Raw genomic sequence first — 20,250 nt, 5'->3', positions numbered from 1 at the left:
TTGCTTCAAATTTAGTTTCTTGGATCCCACTCTGTGGAGAGTGGGCCTAACCAGATATTCTTTTTGCACAAATTTGCACTGTATGCCATATTTGTTCATGCCCTCTTTTGGTGGCTCTGCATGCTCAGCTTTGAGATGGGGCCCCTTGGTGTGAATTCCTGTACGTGGTGAGGGAACCTCCCAGGGAAGGTTCTGTTCCGTCTGGTTACCTTCTCTGGGATCTAAACATCCACCCACATGTTTGCCGTGCGTGGCGACCTGTGAAGGGGAGGAGAGGATCCTGGTGGTTGAGGGGTCCAACCCTAACACACCACTTTGACCTTGAATTCCTGTAGACGGGCAGTCTTTGGGTGGCCCCCCTTGGGTCAATCAGCTGGTCCACTTGGACTAGAGTCAACCAAGTACTGGTGTTGAAAGTTCTCAACGGGTGTTGTAGACATTGTGCCCTATGCTGGTGTTTGGGTATAGTGCTCACGAAACCCTGGCGTTGCTGCATTGTCCTTGCATGACATTGTAGTGCGTCCCCTCGTAGGGCTCCATGGTAGGTGGGGTCAGTGGGTACTGAAATTTTTCTTTTTTCCTATGGACCCTCCTTCAAAAATTTTAAATAAAATAGTGAAAAAACAGTCACTGGGTAAGCGACCACGTCTTGAAGACTCTGAGCTGCAATCTTCAACATCCGTAACACACGTACCTCATTTTCTTATATTACATTCTCTTTCAGAAACAACTTTAGGGCAATTGTCCCCCTTTTTTATTCAGAAGGGACTAGAGGGTCTTGCTGGCTCTCCAAAGTCAGTAAAGAAGCTTCGATCCGGAGACATATTAGTTGAAACATCCACAACCTATCACAGTGAACTCCTCTTGAATTCAACGGCAATTGGGGATATACCTATTGAGGTTACCTATCATGCTACCTTGAATTTATCACGAGGAGTTATTGTTGAGAGGTTGATTTGAAGAACGTTCCCGAGTCAGAGATTCTCACTGGTCTCTCCATTCAAGGAGTTTCTGCAGTGAGGCACATCTCCACTCGCAAAGATGGAGTTACACTGCCAATAAATACCCTCGTTTTTGACATTTACATCATCATGTGCACCTCCCACCATCAAGGCAGGTTATCTAATTTGCAGGGTACGGCCATACATTCCAAACCCTCTCCGATGTTTCCAATGTCAGAGGTTTGGACACTCAAAAACATCATGTAGTGGTTCCCTGACATGTGCTCGTTGGCAAGGACCACGATGCCTATGAATGTGACATGGATCCACATTGCGTCAACTGCAATGGTTCTCACCCTTCCTACTTTTGTTTTTGCCCAAAATGGTTGGAGGAAAAAGAGGTGCAGCGTTTGAAAACGACTCATAACATTAGTTATCCTGAGGCTCGGAAATTGCTGCCCGCCACTCCATTTCGGACATATGCTGCTGCACTTTGTTCCACAACTACAGTGGGAGTGCAGACAGATCTCTCTGTGCCTCCAAGAGAATCGTTTTCAAAACAAATGAAAAACCTTTTGACCTCCATGGTTAAAAAGGTTGAATCGACTTCCACACCCATCTCTGTTCCTCCAACATTCCAACAAACCTCAAGATCCAAATCCTTCAGTTTCAAATACAGGCATTTCTTCTGATACATCTTTTTCTCCCACCCCAAGAGGCAAAACAATCAATCGTTCGTATCCTCAATCACTAAAATTCCCTTCCAATAACAAAGACCTGCCCAATCGACCCAGAGCAGGATCCATGGAGGTTGATAGACTTCCTCCGACTAAGGACAGTAAGGAAAAAAGACGTGATCGTAAACCGAAGGGTTCTCCAGCCACTTCACCTACCCGTTCTTAAAAATGGCCACCTTGATACAATGGAACTGTCGAGGTTTACGTTCTAATCTGGATGATATCAAAACGCTGATTGCTTCCTACCATCCTGTTTGTCTTTCTTTACAAGAAACATTTCTCAAAACTGCTGATACTGTCTCCATTCGGCAGTTTTCTCTGTACAGAAATGACAGGTTGTGTGATGGTCGAGTACATGGAGGGGTGGCACTGTTGGTTGATCAACACGTGCCCACTCTGTGTTTGTCACTCAACACACCCTTGGAGGCTGTAGCCATCCGTGTTTCCTTGGGTCATACCATCACTGTTTGTTCTCTGTACCTGTCATGTGGAGAGACATGATCAATCAGACCTTGATGCTCTCATTGAACAGTTGCCGTCTCCCTTTCTACTTCTGGGGGCTTTAGTGGACATCATCCCCTCTGGGGAAGTGCTGTTATTGAAGGGGGGGTCGCTCTGTAGAGCGTATGCTCTCTGATCACAACCTTTCTCTTTTCAATAGCAGTTCTTCAACTAATTTTCATGCACCTCGTCAGTCATTTACTGCTATTGATCTCTCAGTTTGCTTCCCTTCATTATTCTTCCATTTGTCATGGAGGGTTAATAATTATCCACTAGGCAGTGATCATTTTCCTATACTTTTGAGAGAGACTGGCCGTGGTCGATGCCACCCTACCCTTTCAAACTGACTGTCTCTTTAACTATAATTGTCCCTTTACACTGGTGGAACTGAAAATGGCCCTTCATTGGTCTGGCAGTACATCTGTTGGACCTGATGATGTACACTATGACATGCTGCACCATCTCTCTCCTGCTTAATTTGCTATTATTCTGATTGTTTTTAACCTGATCTGGCAGGAGAATGTTTTTCCTAATGCCTGGCGCTAGGCTATTATTTTACCTTTCTTTAAGCCAGGGAAAGATCCCAAGATTCCTTCAAACTACCGTCCAATTGCTCTGACGAGCTGTCTCTGTAAGACCTTAGAAAGGATGGTTAATGCTCGTTTGTTTAGTTCCTTGAATCAAACAATCTCCTCTCGCCCACCCAGTGTGGGTTCCGACAATATCACTCCACCACAGACCACCTAATTGGACTTGAAACATCAATCAGAGAAGCTTTTCTCAAATGCCAACATCTTGTATCAATATTCTTTAACATTGAGAAGACTTATGACACAACATGGAGGTATGGCATTTTGCGAGACCTCCATACATATGGGTTACGTGGTCATTTACCCATGTTTATTAACAATTTTTTAATGGACAGGAGATTCCAAGTTCATGTAGGTTCGACACTTTCCCGTTCTTTTGTATATCACACTTTTCAGTATAAAGATAAATGCCATCACTGAACAACTCCCTCTCACTATTGCGAATGGGCTGTATGTTGACGACTTTCACATCTCTTGTCAGTCGTCGAACATGAGATATATTGAGCGGCAACTACAAACTGCCCTCAATCATGTACTGAAGTGGACTATGGCGAACAGCTTTAATTTCTCTCTCTCTAAAACCGTTTGCATGCACTTTTGCTGCCAACAGGGTATTCACCCTGATCCTGAACTTCATATCGGTGAAGCTTTGCTGCAAGTGGTCTCGGAGACCAAGTTCTTGAGGCTTATCTTTGACCGTAAGCTGACCTTTATACTACACTTAAAGCAGCTACAGGTCAAATGCACAAGAGCACTGAACGTCCTCTGTGTCCTCTCTACTACCAGTTGGGGAGCAGATCGATGTTCTATGTTAAAGGTATATCGCACTCTTATTCAATCAAAACTCGACTATGGATCAATGGTCTATGGCTCTGTCAGACACTCTGCCTTAAAGATGCTAGACCCCATTCATCACCAAGGACTTTGACACTGCACTGGGGCTTTCTGCAACTCTCCAGTTCAAAGCTTGTATGTTGAATCTCATGAACCTTCTCTGCACCTTCGCCGTTTGCAACTATCTTTACTATATTCTTCGAAACTTTGTTCCTTACCAAAGCATTCCACCTGGGGATGTGTTTTCCTTCCTCAGTGGGTCGTACTTTTTCAGAACAGATGATCTGCTATTGTTCCGTTTGGCCTTCGCATCCAGGCGCAATTAGATGACTTGAGTCTGTCCTTGGATAACATTGCAGATTTCACAGGTCAGCCCATCCCACCATGGCTTATTACAGCCCCCAAATGTGACCTTTCTTTCAGTCATCTGAAAAAGGCAGATACTCCAGATTGGAAGTACCATCTTTTATTCAATGAATATCTTTCAAACAATCATTCAGTTCCCATTTATACAGATGGTTCCAAATCAGGTAATTCAGTGGGCTCTGCTATGGTTTGCTGCAGTTCGGTGTTTGCGAGCAAAATCCCCTCTACATCTTCTGTGTTCACTGCTGAACTGTATGCCATATCTCTTGCCCTGGATCATATTGAAGTTGAGCAGTACTCCAACTGCACTATTTATACTGACTTGCTTAGTTCTCTACTGGCCCTGGAATTTTAATACATTTACTTTACTTTTACCTTTTTACTGGACATTTGGCTACTCGTTATTACGATTTTCCTATATGTCTTTTAAAACTTCTATTATTTTACATTTTGATACTGGTTGCTATGACACATAACCCGGAACCAGGACTGGAAAGTCCAACTTCAGGTGACTGACGGTGGTTCTTGAATTTACCTGTTAGTCTTGGCGGGTTATGATCATTAACATTTTGATAGAGTAAGTACTTTACAACTTCTTTTACTCTGCTTTCTCTCTTAACATTGTAAACAAGGTGTCAACATTGGTTTTATGCTTTTTCTGTTTTTCAATGATGTTTTGTTTTACCTTCATTTCCTTTTCTGTATTTTACTACATTTAATTTATTTTTACCTTTTTACCAGACAGGGTCAATAACCTTATGATATATGCTTCATAAAGAAACCCATTCCAGACTAATACTCGTGGACTTTATGCATAAAAGAGAAGGGAATAGCTGCTCACTCCTCTCGTACTTTGACTGAATGACTTGTATGTTCTGTTTTTTAAAATAGGGTTTGATGATTACCCATTTGCACTGTTATGGGTGTAGCAGTCCCTCTGAACTTCCCAACACTCCTTCCCTCAATTCTTCCGGCTGAGTATGGGATTCCAGTCTGCTGGGGTGGTTGATCATGAAAGCATCCTACTGAATGGGTTCCACACAGATGGCTGTGACCATTCAGCTCAAAATAGGGCAGTGATGTTCTTCTGATGTAGAAAGTATACAGTCCTCTGGATTTAATGATACATGCAACGGAGTGTGGCTTCTCGGTGCAGTTCACCCCTTCATTTGAGAGCCCTCATCCTACCCTCACATGGTTGTCAGTAACCCGTGAGTTAGTTTGGGATATCGAGTGAGCTAATCAACACAAGTTCTCACATAGGTTTTGGGTTGTCCATTTTCCTCCCTCGTTTCTCTCTCTGGGTTTTACCATCTCTATCCTCAGCATTCCCACATTTTCTCTTGCACTGGGGATATTAATGACCTTTAGACATTTTGTACTAGGCTTACACTTGTGAGAGTTAATTGAATGTGATGAACTTCCCTCAGATACTGGATACCATATTCTTGGATCTCTGGCTCAATGCCATGCCTATGTCATGCCTTGAAACCAGTTATTTCTTCACATCCGTTATTTTAGGGCTTGAGGTGAAGACAGTGGGATCTTGATCCTACTCTTGTAAAGTTATCAGTAAGAAGGTTTTGGAAGTAGCTGACTTATGACTGCCGTGCCCTAACCATTCTACACTACAGATTACATCCTCCATTACTCACTTTCCTTCTATGGGATTGTATTATTTATTTGATGGGGATCACTTTCCTGACTTATCCTTTCCTGCTAAGACATACTCCCTTCCTCTTCTGCCATGTTTCTTCATAACTGTTCATGGCAAGATAGCAGATCCAGAAGTACCCCTCCTCAGATCATCTGATCTGTTTATCTTATATACAGAGATATTCTTCAGACACTTTCAGAGTGTATGCCTGTACTTCCATTGCACTGGCCCCTCTTCCTTCTCAGTGTGGGATTCTAGCTAATCCTGTGAGTGATAGGAAGTACTGTACCAGAAGTTATACTTTTTATAAGCTGGAAATGTATTTCCAATAGATACTTCCCTCTTCTTCACTTTATTCAGGTGCTCTTGCCTTCTGCTCACCTTCAAAGTGGTGGTTTGGTAATAGTGCATAGAGGGAGTCGCATGCATCACGTGATGATGGTGCTCTTCTGTTTGTGGAGAGAAGATGCATGTTGATTTACATGAGAGATATATTGGAATCTTTGATTCCAGTATGGAAGATTCAGAAAGCTTGTGGCATGCATTATGTGTATATATATATATACAAGTATTCATATAGAAGGGAGCACAAAATGGGAAAAAAAAATTAACTTGTGAGAGTAAGGAAGTACTTATCATAAATACATTTTTAATTTTGGAAAATTTGTTAGTTTACTTGCAAACAGTTTGTTTTGTCACGCAGGTCGATCTAGAAACCTGTAGGAAAAACAAGTTTCATTGATTGAAAAAGATATGGGTGATTTTTTTTTTCCCATTCTCTTGCTATGAGTTTGCTCCCTGTACAGAATGAAGTTTAAACATTTTGATAGTTTTAATATTTTGCATTTGATTGGGATAATTTGTATTTTATTTAATTAATGAAAGATGAAAATGAAATTTATATGCAAACGTGTAATGAAAATGCAGTATGGGATCTGAAAAACAAAACATTTATTTGAATTGAACCACTAGTGGCTATTTACTGTGTGAACAGAATGTCAGAGTGCAAATAACTGTTATGTCTACTCAGAGTTTATTTATTTTATGTGACCTTTTGGAGTGTAATACATAAAAAATTTTAAAAACACCACAAGATTTGAAATACTGTATTTTTTAACATCTTTAGGTGGTTGGAAGCACTTTCACAGCTTACATGACTTTTGATCCAACCTTATTAGATACAATACTTAATACTTTAACAAATTTAGAATTCATATTTAATATCCATTAAAATAACATGCAAGTAAAACATGACTAAAGTATAATACTTGAGAAATTCATAAGTTATTTACATAAAATTATAATTGCTTTCAACCTTTGTTACAAAATAATTTTCATACAACAATTTTTTGTTTGATTAATACAAGACCAAAATGTAAAACAAACAAAAAATGCTTCTTGTAATATATCATGGGCACTTGCATATAACTGTGAAGATTTTCTGGGCATCTTAATGAACACTGATGTGGGTTTTTAACAGGACACTTGTGTTGATTCATTCTATATTTTTAGCTGTAAGTTTGATCAATGTAACATTCACAACATACTATACATTTTAACACGGATACAGCTCTTAGAATTGTGAGAGACATATCTTATGATTTTAAACATAATGGATTTATTTATCTTTTATAATACTGGTCTTACTAAACTGTAATCTAAGTTATATTATTACACTGATTGGTACCTTCTTGTTTTCACATTTTCAGTTTTATATTGAAAGTAAAGTAGCTGTTTTGGATGTCTATAGGCTACAATAACATTGGTGTTACTTACGGCTATAGATGTACGAGAATTGGTGATATTATTACGCCTTGATATTATGGGCATAGGTGGTGACAACTGGCAAAATGTTTCTTATAAATATCTTTTGGTTCATATAATTTTGTACAAAATATACAGTTGTCAATTACACCCTCTGAATAATTTCTATTTAACTAAAACACTTTTAATTCAGATATTTGTCTTTTATTGCTAACAATTTGTATGATTCCCTTTGCTAACATTAGTGGTAAATAATAACACAACCATGAGATAGTCTGTGGGTTAGTGATGAGTAATTATATGACCCCTTGATAGCCCTTGGGTTATGGAGTATTAACCACATGACACCTTTATAGCGCATTTATAGCCATGACCAGTGGATAGCCATTGGTTAGTAGTTAATGAGTATGTGACATCTGATAACCATACGTTAGTGATTATATGACAGTTATATATACCATGAGTAAATAACAAGTAATTGTGTGGCCAGTGGACATCACATGGGTGAGTGAGGAATGATTATATTACCACTCATTACCAATAGGTTTGTGGTGAGAAATTGTCTACAGTATATCTCATGTATCAGTAATGATTGATTATATCACCTCTGTATATCCAATGAGGAGCTACTGGTGAGTGGTTATGATCACTGTTTAGTTTGTGTAGATATATGTTGAATATATTTTATATCTTTCAAACCTTTATTTGCAATGACTAAAATAATAATCAAATAAATATAAATGAAAATGTTTCAATTCAATACAAATTATTTAAGAGGAAATTTTAGCTCATTAACCTGTTCACAGTAACACTGTGCTAAGGACGAGTTAATTCGTTCTCAATAATACCTAACTTCAACGCTAGATGTCAGCACCATACATGCATTTGACCTACTTACAAATTGTTTCACTTTCGATCCAAAATGGCGTCACGAAAAAAGTTACAAAATGAAGAAGCATCAGAGTTGTATTGTAGCAGCTGAAATACTTGGCAGTCAACAGGTTAAACATGTTAAAAAGTTGGAACTTGGTAAATGTTACTTCTCTTCAAGGAAGATGATAAAAAGTGTTCTGGTAACTATAGGCCTGTTAATTTTGCATCAGTGGTTAGAGAAGTTTTTTTAAGAGTCTGATAACACATGCTTTGCAAAGTACTGTAACAAAGTTTAAAATTTTGGAATAAGTTACTGGTAGTGTGAGTAAGGGTATGGATATGAAGTTTATGTATCTGGATTTTCAACAAGCATTTGACAAGATGAAACATAAAAGGCTTGTTGAAGATATAATCTGTAGATGTGTGGGATAGGTTGACTTAAATGGATATAAATCAGATGATTATTTTATATGAAGTTCAGCTAAACAGGATTGTTAGAATTAAATTAACAGTTTGAGAGAAATAAGAATAATTTGTTTGGTCAATCAGTGTTCTAAATTAATTGTGAACTTTGACAAAAGGCAGAGAGTTATTAGAAGTACAAAAAACAGATGGTTATGGGAAGCTCAGAATACAACTACAGTAACTTGCATGACAGCACAAGTGAATTATATACTGTTGTGATAAAAAGAGAAAAATAGTTTGGCTTGTCAACTGAATTCTGAAACAATTGAATTGGCCGATGTGTACTTTTGACAAAAGAAAACTGTGGTGTTTGAGTAACTCTTCATAGTTTAAAGAATGTTTGTACATATGTTTAAGTTGTTTCAGGTACGTGTTACTTAAAAAACAATGCATGCTGTTCATTTATTCTCAAATTTATTGTCAACAAAGAGACATCTACCACAGAATCATCCTTAGACCAACACATCTATACATTTACATCACTATATATACTACTAATAAGTAGTTTCTGACATTGTACGAGGATAAGATTTTTTAAATGTTTTCTAAAAGGAAAGAGGATATGATTAAGATGTTTAATATTGTTCATGCCTCTTTTATCTTTGTTTTAATATTTAATGGTGAGAATTGTAAGACTAGGAAACACAAATATAAATGTTGACAATATAAGAGATAATATCTTTAGCTAAGGCAGTTTTTTCAGAGAAGGTGGTCAGCCTGTGAAATAGTTTACCATCTAGATGTGGTGGAGGATTTCCACATTAACTTAGTACATGAACCTGTCAATAATACACCCATGATACAGGAATTATAGTCATTTATATTGCAAAACATTAAGTACAAAAGGATTTGATAACACTATGTAATAAAATTTTTACTTGTTTCTATTATTTCCCAATTGCTTATGCCTAAAGTTAATGGAAATGACCTATTTGTCTCTTTGCTTTTGTGACCTGGGAACGTATAAGGAAAACATGATGGGGGCTGATACCTGAAAGTGATTTACATTACAGTTGCAAATCTCAAAAAACTACTCACTTCTAAACATTTTTGTGTAACTTTAGTATAAATAAATGTAAATCTTGATTCATATGTTGTTTTATTCAGACCATATGTAAATGAAAATGTGCAAATTTGCCTGTTTTTACATAGAAAATAGGTTAATTTCTAAACTTCATTATCCAGGTCACAAAAGCAAAGTTTGAAGAGAATAATGGCCATTTTCTGTACTTTTACAACATAAGAAATTAAGAAATAACACACACTATCCAGGAACAAAATTTGTGTTACATAGTGTTATTGTAGTTAAAGAAATTATTTCCTTTCGTGCCAGCTTTGTGATTATCATGAGTCATATGGTACATTCAGGTGTCTGGAAATTTACACAAATATCATAAATATTGGCTTTTATATCTATGCTCGAAACCCTTTGATAGCGTGAGAGCTCTCAAACAGGATTGCTTGTCATGTTTTGATTATGAACAATCAGTAAAAAGGAAAAACTTTAACACTGATTATAAACATGTAGATAGCAAAAAACAAGTTTTCTTTCAATCGTGATAGTTGAAAACTACCACTCTCACAGGCATTTAAAAGTAGAAACGCAGGTGCCCCTCGCACCACGTTTTACAGTTAGTGTACATACACCATTATACAGCTGAGTAAGGTACTAAGCTTTTTTGACCCCATCCACATACACTTTCCAACAAAGTTAAACAGTTCTGACCTCTGTCTCAAAGGTCGGCAGTCTAAAAGGGTGAGGTGAAACAGAAGCTATTAAATTCAAGTCCCTTACTACTTCGAAATTAGTGAAGAAAATAAATATTTAGGTTTAGTCTGATCACAGTCACGACTGAAAATTGAAATTTTAATTTTTGTTTAAACCAATACCTACGACTGCCATTATAATTAAACTGATGTTGAGGTTAAACGAATATATGCAGAGAGTAATATCTGTGTAACGTAATTGGCGTAAATTGCGAGTTTAAGTTACGAGGCCACGAAGTGAAAATAAACTTTAGAACACTTAAACATCGTTCCCTGAAGTGCTTTCAGATAGTATTCTTATCTTGTACAACTTTCGTTATACGAAAATATTTCTCTTGCATATGGTAACTGACCTTTTGGATAGCGACCTTCGATTTTACTTATGGACTAGGAATTACAAAAGCACGTGACATGACACTTAATTTTGAAATAGTAACTTCAGTAAACATTTCTCTGAAATTGTTCACGCCCTGCACGTTGTGACGTTTTTGTTCTGTTCGACACACAAAAATATTGGTAACTTTGAGTATTGTCGTCGATTTAGGCTAGATTCAAACCATGACTGAAATAAAAGCCAATAAGATACCCTTGTCGTTAGTGGTATCGCTAAACTGTTTTTGCATGATGGCACAGTATTTTGCTTCACGGTACCACAGGATGCTAGGTGTTCGATGTGCTACTATTTAAAGTAATCAAACACTCGTTTGATTTTAAAATATATATTAGTTCTTTTTATTCAATCGTACATGAACTTAAATATCACTATGTTCTTTCATATTTTATAGCAAACTAAGCCTTTTTTTGGCATTCAGAAATTAAATCGCAGCATTTCTGAAGAAATGGAAATATTTAACATTAAACACCCTTGTTTTCGGATTGATGTGTTATCTGCTCAGCTGAAAAATGTACTACATAATTAATGTTTTCAAATTGTCAATATCCTGTTTTTTTGAGAAACTGGTGAAATTAATTTTACGTATATATTTCACATATACACATATAATAAATTATTTTAATTTTAAAATGAAATCCTAGTTATTTATATTTATATAAAAATAATAATACATTTGGGACCCATCGTAAAAGTTTTCGTGTAATAATGTTTTGTGATGTCGTTTCTTAAATATGGGTGCTGTTGTAGAGTTAGGTATTGGTTTAGCCGAAACTCGGAGAAGTAACTGATATGTGCATTTTCGCGTGAGTTGTGACGAGCAGATTCGTCCCGTGCTGCTTGAGTGTGCTGAAATTGTAGGTTGCGGGCTGAGGCTAGTATTCTCGTGTGCTCCTGGGAAGGACTGAGTGAATCTTCCAGCAGCCATGATGAGAGCATTCCTTCGCTTTAGCGGTCGGTCAAGGAATGCACAGAATGTTGTTCTAATGCTTTATTAATTGTTGAAGTTAATACATTGCATGTCATACACGATAGGAAAAGATGTCAAATGCTAAGCCTAGTTGTAATGGCTTTCGCCGTAACAGAGGTAAGGATATCGTTACGCAATAACCTGCCCTAAGACTTAAAGTAAGTCTTGAAGTTAAGAATAACCTCGACTCTTAAGTTAAAATTAGGCACAAAAGTGATAGGTGTAATTCTGAGTTGAAAACAAGAGTTTTTTAACGATATAATATAAAATATAATAAGGAATGGAGTGTAACTAATAACAAAGGTGTTCGTGAAGCGTGAAAATTGTGCTATTTTGATGATACAGTGGTTTCGAGTTACTTATCAGTAGTTATTGGTTGTCAGCCATGAGGACTACAGCAAATTAAACTGTATAATACACGTGTTTCTTGAGTAGGTCTAGATTGCATAACTTCTGTTGTATAGATAATACGTTTTCATATCGGCATTAGGAATAATATTATAAGTAATTAATAAATTAATTAAAAAGAATGGGAAGAAATAGGTAACTCATCCGTACGTTAGCAATACTTAATGTGTGTGTATCTGTGTAATAAAAAACTTTATGAATGTGTTTTTATTAAAAATGTACTTCATTTTTTACATGGTTTTAAGTAGTTTCATTTTTATAACTTTCTCTAGGAAACAAACTCAACTAGAAAAAATTATTATTAGAAATTTGAAAATAACAGTTCTCATAAAATAAATACTAATGTTTAACAATTGTGCTGAATTAAAATTTTTGTATTTTCTTAAAATATTTAGTGATTATACTGATATCAGCTGTTTTTTGTTGAATTATTGATGTTTGTTGACTCACTGATTTTATAAATATTAAAGGTGAAATAATTTTACAACTATTTTACTGGGTTGTCTGGTAAAATATAATTCATTTCAAACTGATGTTGGAAGAAGTATTTTTGAGCATTCTTATGGATTTGGGTGATAATTAAGATACCCAACACAAACTGACCAGGTTTCCATGATAGTTCGTGGGCTAACATTAACCTCAACAAACCACATAGCTTGATAATAAACATAGATAAATCAATATAATTAATTAGTATAACAGAGACGTTTAATTTCTTTATGCTGTAATACACAAAAAGTAGGATGAATGGTTAATAGTTTGAGACAAGAGGCTAGGTTCCAGTCAAGATAACTTTATATTTTTAAAAGGGTATATAACTTGAGGACTGAGTTTTCAGCAGTGCCAACCACAGTGATGTAACAGGAATTTAAAAGGTATGTTGATGAATTCCTGAGAAATTGAGGGTGGGCTTCAAGTTATTTTTCTTGGTGATGTTTGTCTAAGACTTTCTGAACAGTCCTTTGTTGTCCACATTTTATTAAATCTATGGAACAAGTAATTTGAGGATTACCAAAGATGCACTAGGCAGCTTCATCCATTCAGATACCTGATTAAACTGACACCTACGTTTTATGATGATAAAGTTTTTTAATTGTCAAAAGAAAGAAAGAAAATGAAACTTGTTTATATGTTTGTTATTTCTTCATACATATGCCCTGAAACTATTTATAGGTACTTTTACAGATTTTTGGAAAACATAAAAGAATTTACCTTTAAACCAAGTTTTCTTTAATTGTATAACACATGCATGAATGAGCCTTTTGTTCCTTCATGGATCTTCTTGCACAGCTGTTTTGTAATAAATGTAATCATCGGTTCCCATCGTAAATGCACATTCTGTGTGATGGTCACTGTTAAAAATGAAATTCTTAATTGGGGCCTGTTCTGTCTTATGTCAAATTTAAACTTGTATCTTCTCATACTGTAATCCTGAACATAGTGTAAAGAAATGGGGACTTTATGCTCTTAATACCTCAGATAATCTTAAACTTTACATGAATAACTGTATCCTTGGTTGTGTAAGGATGGCCTTGAAGGTCTAAATGTTCTGTTGTTTGTGGGTAATGTTAAATACATGGTAAAAGTAAATTATTCACATGTTGAATTTCTTTTTATAAAATTATAACTTGCATGGAGCACATACAGTTAATATTGGACTTTTAATTTTTTAGGCATAGTTTTAATGAATTGTTTCTAAAAGAGCTACAGTCAAGGGTTTCTTTGAAGATAGTTCCGAAGGTTAAAAGTTTCTTTAGGTGGCATTTATTCTTGTTAACAGAAACTGCTGAACAATGTTTGAATAGTAATGTCACTCACATAGGAAACCTGACAGATTGGTTTGAAAGACACCCATTAATTAAATTTAAAAAAAAAAAAAAAGACTGGCTGCTCCTGTTCATTGGTGTAGACCATTATAGTAAAGCATGGGAGGGTGTGTTTAGAAGGTGAATTATTTTATTAAAGTTTACATAATGTATATGTAAGAGAAGTATTATAAGTAATAAAAATAATTTTAATTAATCAGTGGTGTTATATTAAAAGGACTGACTTGTATTAATTCAGTTTTATTTAGAATTGATAACAAAGGGTGCTCTTACAATAGTCTTAGTATATGTAGTCAAGTGAGTATCACATTTAACATCAAATATGTGTACATAAACAATTTTTGTTTTTAATATAAAAAATGGTTACTGTTTCAAGTAATGTTTTTAAACTACATTTGGATGGTTTCATTTCAGTTGTGTAGATTATCTGTGAAAGAAAATGATTTTTAGTCAAATATAAATTAGTAATTATTGGTGAAATCATCAGTAAATTATGCAAGTTAAAAATATCAAACTTTGTTTGGTGACATGTTCCAAACCTTTCAAGGTAACAAATTCTGACATCTGTTACAGCTCTAAATCCCTGTCACTTAAACTGCATCCCTAGATTGAATTGTATGCAATCATACACTGAAGGTAATTACTGGTCTTAATCTCTTAGTGTTTTAGTTTGTTTTACTAATTTTTTAGAAGGAAGAGAACCCACCTTGTTCTGATTGGTAGTTTAGTTTCAATTTTAGATTTTTTATTTTCTGGTTGAAGATAAGAAAGGCTGGGGCAAGAAGAAAAAGTTGAGAGAACTGAATAAAAAAGGAGAAATCAAAGATGGAGGAGATTTGGATGCTTTTGTGGACAAAGAAGAGGTGTGTGTATTATGAATTTTTTATTGTGAGAATATTGTAACAATTCTGTGTGATATAACACTTTGATAAACTGTTAGTTACAGGGCTGTAATAGGTTCATCCTTATCACTTTGTGATTGAACTGGAATATTATGTAATTAGTCCTGATTTGTTAAAATTTTCAGTCCCGTGATTTTTCTGTGATCATTTTAAATTTCTTTTTCACAGTTTTAAATTTAATACTTTTTTTAAAAAAAGGATAGCAAGTTAATTTACTGGCTATCATTAGTATATTTTCTAACAACACAAAATTTCCCATTCACCCTCATTCACAAAAGAATTTGTGCTTGTGTCTTGTCTCAAGGTTGTGGAATGAAAGTCAATTTCAATTTTTCTTGTGATAATTTTTGGGATGGGCGTGGCTTGTCACACTTCAGACAAGTGTTTTACTAACTGGGTTTAAACTACTCTACTGTTTTTTGCTAGCAAAGCATTTTTCTAATACTACTTTAATGATATTTTAACATGCACTGTTTCACAAAGATAATGAAGAAAAGTTTCATTTTTAATTTCTTCAGAGTCTCATGGAACCTTGCTTGTTTACAGACATGTTTATCACTCGTTTTTTATAAATAAGTGCATGACCCAATGCATAGGTACATATTTGCTCAGTAGCTATTGTCCTTTAAAAATATGTTTATCCATGTCTTTTTATGTCGTTTTCCCTTCCTCAGTTTTTGGTCAACCTTTTTTCGATGTTGCACACCATGTTGTATGAGCATTTATTAAAGAATCTAAGCTTTGAAGAAATACCTACTAAAGACAGCAGTATGACATTAATCTCTAAGTTTTGGTGCATCTCAACCTTTTCGATATCAGTTACCACTACAAGTTTTTCACAACAGTCTTACTTGCCCGAGTTTGGAAGAAAGAGAGAAAATACTAAATTAAAATGCAGGATTCTTTATTTTGACTTAAATATACATCAGACTTGCAACCAAAGTAAATAATTAGTGACTTGAATTTGCTGTGTAATTTGTAATACTCGCTTTCTGTGATTCTGATCTCGTTCACCCCTGGATGAACCATTCACCCAGTTGAGAAGCAATGCTGTTAAATACAAGGTAACTGTAGCAGTGGCTTGTGGTTTCTTTAAATGTATACCAAGAGCTCATACAGAGGTAAACAAAAGTTCCTAATATGAAGTTAATTTTTCTATGGTTTATTTTAATGTTATTTTCTGTTGTGATAATTTCATTTCAATTCTGTAGGAACATTCTTCTGTGGAATGATGAAAGAATATTTAGAGTTAGTGTGGTAATGTAGGATGTTTATGATGAAGTATTCAGTTAACATGAGACTATTTATGTCAGTATAGTTGGAAGAATGTTAATATGTCATACCTAACTTAGGTACAAGTGCTGTTCAAAGTTATAGGCTTGTAATATTATTCTTTGACATTGTCATACTATCTTCAGTGTTGTTTGGCAAACTTTGCTTCTGTTTTTAAATATAGTACATATTGCATAACAAAGGAATGTATGCAAGTGTTCCTTTGTCACGTGGAAACTTTTTTGCAGTGAGAATTATATTGATGAACTGAGTTGTAAAATATAACTTGTTCTTATTTGGGCCTTTATCAGTTGAAATGAGGAAGGTCCTTGAGTTTCTCATTTGTGTTGGCATCTCAAGTCCACTTGTAGAAACAGACCAAAGGAATCTCCTGAAATAGTGGACTACTTTCATTGCCTCTAGCTCAGCCTGTAGTTGTTTGCTGGTAATGTTGGTGCTCACTAACCTTCTCTGGATCTCTGCTAGTTGGTGATATTGCAGTGGGAAGTTCAGTAACTTTCTGTTGACCTCTGATCACTGATTATGCATAATAGGACTGTAAATTTCCTCTGGATCTTCAGGAGAAATTGGATCCTGGCAAGCCAGCTCTGGATAATGTCTTCTTTTTATAGTTAATTATTGAAATTTAACTAATAACAAATTTATACTGCTTTAATTACATGACATTGAAATCAAACTATATTCAAGTTTGTTAAACTTGAGGATCTTTGATTTTGTGGATGGGGAAACATTGTATGAGAAGCAGCTTACATTATCAGATTTGGTCCTTTGCATGAAAATTTTGATAAAGAAAAGATGTTTTTGGGTATTTAAAATTTTTTATAGAATCAAACTGATAGTCCCCTTAGATGATATGACTGGACTTTGAGCAGAAATATGTTAAGATATTCTCTTACTAGTTTTCTGTAATTCTTGGCAGTCTGTCAGTTTATCTTGGTCATGTCAATTTTTAGGTTTCTATTTTTTTTTCTACCTTGTACCTTTAACTTTTTTTTAGTTTTCTTTCAAAGAATGATACAACATGCACTTATCATGTGTCAGTTTTATTAACTTCAGATGGTCTCATGGTTACTGGTGTACAGTGCTCAGATGAAGTGTTTGTTACAATTTTATTGCAGTTTGGCTATCCCATTTTATACATATCTAAAACATATTGGGTTCTCTCGTTTGAAATTGCTAAGTAAATGACATTGGTAAACTATGTTTTACTGTGAAACATTGTAGAAGACAGCTACGTATTGATAAACATGCAACAGAATTATTACAAACTATTTTATTAAACACTTGTGTCCATTTCTGTTTTTGCTATTGTGCTAAAGTAAACAGTACATGCTGAATATCAGTATAGCATCTAACATTGACTTTAGGCCTGGTTGTTGCTGTTTTGTTTCTTGTTAGTGGTTCGTACCTGCTTCAGTAAATGAAGGTGAATAACAGATGTAACTAATTGAATATGAAACAATCTAGAACTCATTGAATACATGAAATGGAACTTTGCTTTCAATAAAAATAATAAATTCTTCATTTCATATTTCCCAGTAGTTATTTTTATTGTATGAATAAGCAAGAAAATTATGCTGTTATTAAAGAAAATCAGACAAAAATAATAGTTTTATTGAAATTATTTGACACATGCAACAAGAAAAGAAACTTTTAAAGTGGAAAGATGCTTTTTGTTTGTTTGTTCCAGAAGTATTTCTCACTAAAACTTCTGACATTTCACAACCTTAGGAATGATGCAGAGATTGAATTCAGTTATGTAATTTTTTTCAAGTACTTAACTATTCTAATACAAGATTTATGAGACCCTAGCTAGCCTGATAAAGGGTTGGATAAAGCTTAAAGTAGGAACTTATTTCATTACCAAATGGTTAAGACTATTCATCATCTTTTTTACAGCCAGTAGTTACAACACCAGTAACAGAAAGTGAGGTACCAGTAACAAATAAAACGTCTTCCGTAAAGCCTGTAAAACCCCCAACATCTGTTTCAACTGCTCAAGATGAGACTGAAGACTCTGAGAAGGAACAAAAGGTTGTTGAGAAAAATGAAGAGAATTCAAGGGTAATGGTTAATGGTGTAATAGAAACTGAAGAAAAGGAAGTGGTTGAAGTTGAACCTCAAAAACCACAAATAACTCTGAAGTACAACTATCCAGAAGGTTAGCAATGTGACATTTTAATGTTTTCTCACACTAAACTGACATTTGTAATATTAAAAAAACAAAAAAGCTGTGTGTAAAAAGTTGTTCAAATTTGGCTTTTGATTATGTGCTCTAACAGGTTAACTCTGCATTAGCTTTCTAGTCTTCACAAACCCCAAATGTTTGTAAACACTTGCTGACAGATGGCAGCAAGTTTAAATCTGTTCTCAGTAGCTTCAGTAATTAGCTAATTTTTGTTAACTCGTTACATTAAGTTTAGAAACTAAAAACAAGTTTTAGTACTTAATTCTCATTTATTGATTAATAAAAAAAAACATTGAGTTTTTTTTGTTTCAAAAATAACGGTTTATTATTATTATTATTTAGGTGTTCTTAAATTAACGTACAATGATGTCCACTTGAACCCTGAATGAGTGATTTATGATAATTTTCTTACGGAAGGACTAACAGGGTTAAAGCAACCAACAAGCAGTTTCTGTTCATTCCAATGTACTTTTTATCATTAAGCCAGTTGAAATGCAATAACCTTCTTAAAATGTGATGGGATAGTGATAATCCTCACCTGAACTTAATTTAATATTTTCTTTCAGTGAACATGAAAAACTGGGTGAAATGTACATACTTCTCAGTTTAATCATGTTGGTCCTGAGATAGTGTACTACTTTCATTGCCTCTAGCTCAATCTGTAGTTGTTTGGTGGTAATGTTGCAGTAGGGTGCTCACCAATCTTCTCTGGATCTCTGCTAATTGGTGGTGTTGCAGTGGGAAGTCCAGTAACTTTCTGTTGACCTCTGATCACTGATTATGTACATACTTCTCAGTTTAATTATGTTGGTCCTGAGATAGTGTACTACTTTCATTGCCTCTAGCTCAATCTGTAGTTGTTTGGTGGTAATGTTGCAGTAGGGTGCTCACCAACCTTCTCTGGATCTCTGCTAATTGGTGGTGTTGCAGTGGGAAGTCCAGTAACTTTCTGTTGACCTCTGATCACTGATTATGTACATACTTCTCAGTTTAATTATGTTGGTCCTGAGATAGTGTACTACTTTCATTGCCTCTAGCTCAATCTGTAGTTGTTTGGTGGTAATGTTGCAGTAGGGTGCTCACCAACCTTCTCTGGATCTCTGCTAATTGGTGGTGTTACAGTGGGAAGTCCAGTAACTTTCTGTTGACCTCTGATCACTGATTATGTACATACTTCTCAATTTAATTATGTTGGTCCTCTATGGCATAAGAACTTCTCAACATTTTTTTTTCTTACTTTAATTTTTTGTAAAATATAACAAAAATTGACTATTGGTTTAGTGTTTGTGAATGCTTGTCTTGTAGCTGGCTTTTTATTTAGAACTCCAGTAGTTAGGATAAAAACATTTTTCTCGGATTGTATAAATTCTTCTAACACCTTAAATTGGGCATGGGTGTTTTTCAGTGAGGACTTCTCTAATAGTTTTGTATCAGTGCACAGTTATTAGATAAATGTATATCAGTTTAATCAATTTGACTTTGATCTAACAAGCATACAGAAAAATATTCTGTCCTTTTGGTCTCTTAGATCAGTGGAGCCCTCTTAATCAAGAAGGAAAGAAGCAATATGATCGTGCCTTTCTACTTACGCTTCAGATACAACCCTATAAGAAGCCTCAAGGATTACCTGATTTAGATATTATCAAAGACAAGGTTTGATTTTGGTGTTTGTTCCCTCCTCTCTAAAGCTATAAAAAATTCCTTCAATATATTTTGTTTTGGAAATTGAAGTTTTTCTTCTGTAAATGCTTGTTAATATGTTTATTAGATATGTCAT

At 35.1% G+C, this 20,250-nt stretch overlaps 1 protein-coding gene across 3 annotated transcripts in view; it reads left to right on the top strand.

Annotated features, from left to right (window-relative positions):
• Window positions 1–20,250, top strand: part of LOC143254249 (eukaryotic translation initiation factor 4 gamma 3-like) — a 77,851-nt gene that overhangs the window by 34,502 nt on the left and 23,099 nt on the right. For 2 of the 3 annotated variants that reach the window (XM_076509104.1, XM_076509105.1), the window contains exons 7-9: window positions 14,853–14,953; window positions 18,185–18,446; window positions 20,002–20,126. In XM_076509104.1, coding sequence (XP_076365219.1) covers window positions 14,853–14,953; window positions 18,185–18,446; window positions 20,002–20,126 — 488 coding nt within the window. Of the gene's footprint in view, window positions 1–14,852; window positions 14,954–18,183; window positions 18,447–20,001; window positions 20,127–20,250 lie in introns of all 3 variants that reach the window. The other variant, XM_076509106.1, reaches the window with a different exon arrangement.

The sequence above is a fragment of the Tachypleus tridentatus genome, chromosome 6 (genome assembly GCF_004210375.1).
Source record: "Tachypleus tridentatus isolate NWPU-2018 chromosome 6, ASM421037v1, whole genome shotgun sequence".
In the NCBI taxonomy this organism is placed as follows: domain Eukaryota; kingdom Metazoa; phylum Arthropoda; class Merostomata; order Xiphosura; family Limulidae; genus Tachypleus; species Tachypleus tridentatus.
Note: the sequence above shows the minus strand (reverse complement) of the source record. Positions and strands in the feature narration are given on the sequence as shown.